Source organism: Ceratotherium simum, chromosome 14 (assembly GCF_057802395.1).
Source record: "Ceratotherium simum simum isolate JZ-2026a chromosome 14, ASM5780239v1, whole genome shotgun sequence".
NCBI lineage: Eukaryota > Metazoa > Chordata > Mammalia > Perissodactyla > Rhinocerotidae > Ceratotherium > Ceratotherium simum.
The window spans coordinates 10,958,890-10,967,477 of record NC_141913.1 but is presented as its reverse complement, the minus strand read 5'-3'; the positions used below and the strand labels follow the sequence as shown (position 1 = coordinate 10,967,477).

General features: G+C 37.2%; 1 protein-coding gene across 1 annotated transcript in view; it reads right to left on the bottom strand.

Moving 5' to 3' along the window:
* Nucleotides 1–332: 332 nt before the first annotated feature.
* CLUL1 (clusterin like 1) overlaps nucleotides 333–8,588 on the bottom strand; it is a 32,828-nt gene continuing 24,572 nt past the window's right edge. The window contains exon 7 of the mRNA XM_004421030.2: nucleotides 333–521. Coding sequence (XP_004421087.2) covers nucleotides 333–521 — 189 coding nt within the window. The remainder of the gene's footprint in view (nucleotides 522–8,588) is intronic.

The following is an 8,588-nucleotide window of genomic DNA, read 5'->3' as shown; positions in this document are numbered from 1 at the left end:
TCCAGAAATGGAATTATTGTATCAAAAAGAAATTTTATGGCTCTTGACATGCATAACCAAATAACTTTTCAAAAAGGAAGAAAGCAATTTATGTTCCCACCAATAACATATAAGAATTCCCATTTCATCACACTCCTGTCAGGATTTTATTATTATTTTTTTAATGTGCAAATTTGATGGGCAAAAAATGCTATTTTGTCTTAGTTTTCGTGTCTTTGACTATTAATGAAGTTGAACATATTGTCCAGGTATTTTAAAACTAGTTTTGTTGTTTTTTCCTTTTATGAATCATCTGTTCCTGTCAACAAAGCATTCCTAATCAGACACTCTGCTTACCAAGTTTTAAAATGTTCCTTAAAACGCTGTACAGCTTTCGCCAGCACATAGCTAATGAAGTTAGAATTCTCAGCACTTTCTTCAAGAGGGATCTTGAGTGTCACATTGGGGGAAGGCAGATTGCTTAGGTCTATCAAAATTTCATCTCGTTTGAAAAAATTTCCTTCGTGAACACCTGGAATTACCTAAAAAGAAGGATTATACGGTGAAAGACTACTAAATCCCAGTGCACATTCAGGACTAATTTAACACCACGTTAGTCAAGATAAGCTAGGTTGTGCTAAGGTAACAAATTAGCCCCAACATTCCAGTGGCTTCATACAACAAAATTTATTTCTGGCTCATGTTACATGACCATTACAAGGGTTCTGTACTACCTAGACACACAGGACCCTGGCTGACAGGTCACGTCATCTCACGGCTGTAGCATCTGGAACACATGGATTTCTTTGTGCCCTCAGCAGAGAAAGAGAATGGATAACCACACAAGGCTCTTCAGTATCTCAGTATAGAAATAACCGTTGTCATTTTTATTCACATTTCATTGGCCAGAACTTGCCACATGGCACCACTTAACTGCAAGACGAGCTGGAAAACGCGAGTGAGTACAATATTTGGTGAGCACCACTGTCTGTGCCACAAATATTAATGTGGTGCACCAAGTTTTGTACTGAGTTTTCCTAGGAAATTTACAACTTATGGTTGTGTGTGTGGTTTTTGTAAGAACCAGTCATCTGACATGCACATCAGTTACTCTCTTAATGAATTCTTGAGTGCATATACTTTGATTGTAGTAATAGAAATGAAACTGTACTGACATGCAACTAGATGTAACCTTAAGAGAACTATTTTGAAAATATTTTCAAATAAATTCCCTTATCAAAAAAACTAAAGCAAAATATTAAGAAGCCAAATAAAAACTGGTAATGTCTTAATTCTAGTTTATAAAGGAATAGCTACCATAACTTTTCCCCTTTTCCTTTTGGTGAATATAACACACATAAAAACTGCATAAAGCGTTTATGTCTAGTTTAATAAATAATTATAAAGCTAACACCCGTGTGACTATAACCCAAGGGACGTAACTTTGTTCACCTGCCGGAATTTGTATGTTTTTACACGAGGTTCCTCTTCAGTACTTGCTGTTTTATGGCTTTGCATTTTCTGTTACATAATGAAATAACAGCTGTTTTGAGAAAAATAACTTTTAAAGGCAGTTCAGCAAGGTGGTTAAGTCTACCAATTCTGAAGAAACGCTGCTTGGTTTTGAACCACAGTTCTACCGTTTACTAACTGTGTGACCTCAGACAACTTGTTTAACTTCTCTGTGCCTCATCTGAAAAATCTGGAAAACAATAATACTTACCTTATAGGATCGTTGAGGGTATTAAATGATCTGGTATATGGAAAAAGTTCTTAGAACATTGTCTGACACACAGTAAGTGTTCTTTAGTAATGATTATTAGAAAAATGTATCATTGAAAACCATAATTTTATTTTCTATGGAGGTTTTCATACAGAAGTGCCTTTGTTATCAATATAAGGAATTTTAGACGAATCTGTCTAAGTGTCTCAGAGACATTGAAATGGAAGTAAATGGAAGCACAGAACGGAAAATATTGACACCAATGAAAACAAATATTGGCTGTACCTTTCTAAAGATTGAAAGCACTGCTAAAATTTTTCTTCAAATTTTATTCTTCAAGACAAGAATTTTTCCTCACTAAACTAAAAATCTGTGGTATTTGTGAGGATGTTCAAATATATTGAATTATTTTACTCTCTGAGGATATGATCTTGCTAATGAAGTAATAGAATCAGAATCAGTAATAGAATCTCCACAGGGATTGGACAGTGGCTTTCAAAACCGTTTGACTGTGGTCTACAGTTACAAATACATTTTACACCATGACTCAAAAACACACGTCATATGTATATGTGTACACACACATTTATACACACAAAAACGAATATATGGAAATGAAAGTTCCATGACATATGCATATGACTTATTAAATGCAATGCACTCTAATATTTCCTCTTCTAGTCTGTCCCAATTTTTGTTTTTTTTTTTTTTGAGGAAGATCAGCCCTGAGCTAACATCCGTGCTAATCCTCCTCTTTTTGCTGAGGAAGACCGGCTCTGAGCTAACATCTATTGCCAATCCTCCTCCTTTCTTTTCCCCAAAACCCCAGTAGATAGTTGTATGTCATAGTTGCACATCCTTCTAGTTGCTGTATGTGGGACGCGGCCTCAGCATGGCCAGAGAAGTGGTGCATTGGTGTGCACCCGGGATCCGAACCGGGGCCGCCAGTAGTGGAACATGTGCACTTAACCACTAAGCCATGGGGCTGGCTCTGTCCCATTGTTTTTTTGTTTGTTTGTTTGATGTTTTAATAGTTTATAACATTGTGAAATTTTGGGTTGTACATTTTTGTTTGTCCATCACCATATGTATGTCTCCCTTCACCCCTTGTGCCCACCCCCACCCCCACTGCCCCTGGTAACCACAATACAGTTTTCTCTGTCCATGTGTTGGTTTATATTCCACATATGAGTGAGATCATACAGTGTTTGTCTTTCTCTTTCTGGATTATTTCACTTAACATAATACGCTCCAGACCCGTCCATGTTGTTGCAAATGGGACGATTTTGTCTTTTTTTATGGCTGAGTAGTATTCCATTGTATATATATACCACATCTTCTTGATCCAATCGTCAGTCGAGGGACACTTAGGTTGCTTCCACCTCTTGGCTGTGGTGAATAACGCTGCAATGAACATAGGGGTGTATAAGCCTCTTTGGATTGTTGATTTCAGGTTCCTTGGATAGATTCCCAGTAGTGCGATAGCTGGATCATAGGGCATCTCTATTTTTAATTCTTTGAGGAATCTCCACACCGTTTTCCATAGAGGCTGCACCAGTTTGCATTCCCACCAGCTGTGTATGAGGGTTCCTGTTTCTCCACATCCTCTCCAACATTTGTTGTTTTTTGTCTTAGTGATTATAGCCATTCTAACGGGCGTGAGGTGGTATCTTAGTGTTGTTTTGATTTGCATTTCCCTGATGATTAGTGATGCTGAACATCTTTTCATGTGCCTATTGGCCATCTGTATATTTTCTTTGGAGAAGTGTCTGTTCATATCCTCTGCCCATTTTTTGATCAGGTTGTTTGTTTTTTTGTTGTTCAGTTGTGTGAGTTCTTTGTATATTATGAAGATCAACCCCTTTTCAGATATATGTTTTGCAAATATTCTCTCCCAGCTGGTGGGTTGTCTGTTCATCTTGATTCTGGTTTCGTTTGTCTTGTAGAAGCTCTTTAATCTGATAAACTCCCACTTGTTTATTTTTTCTTTAGTTTCCCTAGTCTGGGTAGGCATGTCATCTGAAAAGATTCCTTTATGACCAATGTAAAATAGTGTGTTGCCTATATTTTCTTCTATGAGTTTTATAGTTTCAGGTCTCACCTTCAGGTCTTTGATCCATTTTGAGTTAACTTTTGTGAATGGCAATAGCAGATGGTCCACTTTCATTCTTTTGCATGTCGCTGTCCAGTTTTCCAAACACCATTTATTGAAGAGACTTTCCTTTCTCCATTGTATGTTCTTAGCTCCTTTGTCGAAAATTAACTGTCTGTATATGTGTGGTTTTATTTCTGGGCTTTCAATTCTGTTCCATTGATCTGTGTATCTGTTTTTCTACCAGTACCATGCTGTTTTGATTACTATTGCTTTGTAGTACTTTTTTTTTTTTTTTTTGTGAGGAAGATCAGCCCTGAGCTAACATCTGTGCTAATCCTCCTCTTTTTGCTGAGGAAGACCAACTCTGAGCTAACATCTATCACCAATCCTCCTCCTCTTTTTTTTTCCCCAAAGCCCCAGTAGATAGTTGTATGTCATAGTTGCACATCCTTCTAGTTGCTGTATGTGGGACGCGGCCTCAGCATGGCTGGAGAAGTGGTGCATCGGTGCGCGCCCGGGATCCGGATCCAGGCCACCAGTATTGGAGCGTGTGCACTTAACTGCTAAGCCACGGGGCTGGCCTGCTTTGTAGTATGTTTTGAAGCCAGGGGTTGTGATGTCTCCAGCTTTGTTCTTTTTTCTTAGGATTGTGTTAGCTATTTGGGGTCTTTTGTTGACCTATATGAATTTAGTATTCTTTTTTCTATTTCCATGAAGAATGTCATGAGGATTCTGATTGGGATTGCATTGAATTTGTAGATTGCTTTAGGTAATATAGACATTTTAACTATGTTTATTCTTCCAATCCATGTGCCTAGGATGTCTTTCAATTTCTTTATGTCATCATCAATTTCTTTCAATAATGTCTTGTAGTTTTCATTGTATAGGTCTTTCACCTCCTTGGTAAGATTTATTCCTAGATATTTTATTCTTTTTGATGCAAATGTAAATGGTATTATCTTTTTGAGCTCTCTTTCTGTTAGTTCATTATTAGCATACAGAAATGCAACTGATTTTTGTAGATTGATTTTGTACCCTGCCACTTTGCTGTAGTTGTTGATTATTTCAAATAGTTTTCCAATGGATTCTTTAGGGTTTTCTATATATAAAATCATGTCATCTGCAAATAGTGAGAGTTTCACTTCTTCGTTGCCTATTTACATTCCTTTTATTCCTTTTTTCTTGCCTAATTGCTCTGGCCAAAACCTCCAGTACTATGTTGAACAGGAGTAGTGAGAGTGGGCAGCCCTGCCTCGTTCCTGTTCTCAGAGGAATGGCTTTCAGTCTTTCCCCGTTGAGTATGATGTTGGCTGTGGGTTTGTCATAAATAGCCTTTATTATGTTGAGGTACTTCCCTTCTATACCCATTTTGTTGAGAGTTTTTATCATAAATGGATGTTGTATCTTGTCAAATGCCTTCTCTGCGTCTATTGAGATGACCATGTGGTTTTTATTCTTTGTTTTGTTGATGTGGTGTATCACGTTGATTGATTTGTGGATGTTGAACCATCCCTGCGTCCCTGGTATAAATCCCACTTGATCATGGTGTATGATCTTTTTAATGTATTGCTGTATTCGGTTTGCCAATATTTTGTTGAGGATATTTGCATCTATGTTCACCAGTGATATTGGCCTGTAATTTTCCTTCTTTGTATTGTCTTTGTCTGGCTTTGGTATCAGGGTGATGTTGGCCTCATAGAATGATTTAGGAAGTGTTCCATCTTCCTCTATTTTTTGGAATAGTTTGAGAAGGATGGGTACTAAATCTTCTTTGAATGTTTGGTAAAATTCACCAGAGAAGCCATCTGGTCCTGGACTTTTTTATTTTGGGGGAGGTTTTTGATTACTATTTCAATCTCTTTACTTGTGATTGGTCGATTCAGATTCTCCATTTCTTCTTGGTTCAGTTTTGGGAGGTTGTATGAGTCTAAGAATTTATCCATTTCTTCTAGATTGTCCAATTTTTTGGCATATAATTTCTCATAGTATTCTCTTATAACCCTCTGTATTTCCATGGTATCCATTGTAATTTCTCCTCTTTCATTTCTAATTTTATTTATTTGAGCCTCTTCTCTTCTTTTCTTAGTAAGTCTGGCTAAGGGTTTGTCAATTTTTTTTATCTTCTCAAAGAACCAACTGTTTGTTTCATTAATCCTTTCTACTGTTTTTTTGGTCTCAATTTCATTTATTTCTGCTCTGATTTTTATTGTTTCTCTCCTTCTGCTGACTTTGGGCTTTGTTTGTTCATCTTTTTCTAGTTCTGTTAGGTATAATTTAAGGTTGCTTATTTGGGCTTTTTCTTGTTTGTTAAGGTGGGCTTGTATCGCTATGCGTTTCCCTCTCAGGACCGCTTTTGCTGCATCCCATATGATTTGGTATGGCATATTTTCATTTTCGTTTGTTTCCAGATAGTTTTTGATTTCTCCTTTAATTTCATCAATGATCCATCGGTTGTTCAGTAGCATGTTGTTTAATCTCCACATTTTTGTCACTTTCCCAGTTTTTTTTTTTTTTGTGGTTGATTTCCAGTTTCATAGCATTATGGTCTGAAAAGATGCTTGCTATGATTTCAATCTTCTTAAATTTATTGAGGCTTGCTTTGTTTCCCAACATATGGACTATCCTTGAGAATGTTCCATGCACGCTTGAGAAGAGTGTGCAGTCAGCTGTTTTTGGATGGAGTGCTCTGTATATGTCTACTAGGTTCATCTCGTCCAGTTTTTCATTTAAGTCCACTGTTTCTTTATTGACTTTTTTCTGGATGATCTATCCATTGATGTAAGTGGGGTATTAAGATCCCCTACTATTATTGTGTTGTTGTTAATGTCTCCTTTTAGGTTTGTTAATAGTTGCTTTATGTACATTGGTGCTCCTATGTTGGGTGCATATATATTTATAAGTGATATGTCTTCTTGGTGGAGTGTCCCTTTTATCATTATATATTTCCCTTCTTTGTCTCAACCTGTTTAATCTTGAAGTCTGCTTTGTCTGATATGAGTATGGCAACACCTGCTTTCTTTTGTTTGCCATTAGCTTGGAGTATTGTCTTCCATCCTTTCACTCTGAGCCTGTGTTTGTCTTTAGAGCTGAGATGTGTTTCCTGGAGGCAGCATATTGTTGGGTCTTGCTTTTTAATCCATCCTGGCACTCTGTATCTTTTGATTGGAGACTTCAATCCATTTACATTTAGGGTAATTATTGATATATGAGGGCTTAATTTTGCTGTTTTGTCACTTATTTTCTGGTTCTTTTGCATTTCCTTTGTTTCTTGTCCCCTTTGTTTCGGACTGCCAATTCAGTTTTGTTGTTCTGTCTTATGACTCTTCTAATTTTGTCTTTGTTTATCATATGTGATTTTGTTTTGATTATTTGTTTAGTGGTTACCTTGAGGTTTGTATAAAAAATCTTGTGTATGAGATAGTCCATTATCTGATGGCCTCCTATTTCTTTATATTAATCAATTCAGTCACTTTCGTCTTCCCCTTCTAAGTCATTCTTGTTATACCTTATTCTATCTTGTGTTGTGGGTGTGTGTTTACAGTGATGAGGTTAAATTTATTTTTGGTGAATTCCTTCCTTTGATCTTTGATTTTGGTGTTTAAGTGGTTGCTAACCTATTCCGGTAAAGATCTACTATTTTTCTGAGTTTGTCTACCTATTTTTCTCCTTGCTCCAAGCTTTTTATTCCCGTTCTCTTCTTTTTTTCAGGTCTGAGGGCCTTCTTGAGTATTTCTTGTAGTGGGGGTCTCATGGCCATGAACTCACTTAGCTTATATTTATCTGGAAAAGTTACTATTTCTCCATCATATTTGAAGGATATTTTTTGCTAGATAGAGTATTCTTGGCTGAAAGTTTTTGTCTTTCAGTATTTTGAATATATCATTCCATTCTCTCCTAACCTGTAAAGTTTCTGTTGAGAAATCTGCTGAGAGCCTGATGGGAGTTCCTTTGTACGTTATTTTTTGTTTTTGTCTAGCTGCCCTTAATATTGTTTCTTTGTCATTGACTTTGGCCAGCCTTACCACTACATGTCGTGGAGTGGGCCTTTGCCTTTTGACCTATTTAGGTGATCTGCTGGCTTTGCTTACTGGTATTTCCTGCTCCTTCTCCAGATCTGGGAAGTTCTGAGCTATTATTTCCTTGAATAGGCTCTCTGCTCCTCTTTCCCTCTCTTCTCCCTCAGGAATACCTATAATTCTTACGTTACATTTCGTAATAGAGTCAGATATTTCTCGGAGACTTTCTTCATTTCTTTTTAGTCTTAGTTCTCTCTCCTCCATCTGGAGCATATCTGTATTCCTATCCTCTATAATTCCTATCCGCTAATTCTTTCCTCCATATTGTCAGCTCTGTTCTTTAGAGATTCCAGGTTCTCCTTTATCTCCTTCATTGTGTTCTTCATCTCCAATTGATTGGTTTTTCTTTATGATTTCAATCTCTTTTGTGAAGAAACTCCTAATCTCATCGAATTGTTTGCTTGTGTTATCTTGTATTTCGTTGAGTGTTTTTATGATAGCTGTTTTGAAATCTCTGTTGTTTAGGTTATGGATTTCTGTGTCTTCAGGGCTGGTTTCTGGGTGCTTGTCATTTTGCTTCTGGTCTGGTGATTTCATGTACCTTTGCATTGTGGTTCCTGTATTGGCTTTGTTTTTCCTCATCCTGGAAATATCTGGTTGCAATTTCCACTTGCCGCCACTGTGTGGGGGTAAAGGGCTGTGTAATCTGAGCCCCTTGTGCTCTGCCCTGGCTGCTCACTGCCATCGGCTGGCTGCTTGGTCTGGTCTGATCCAC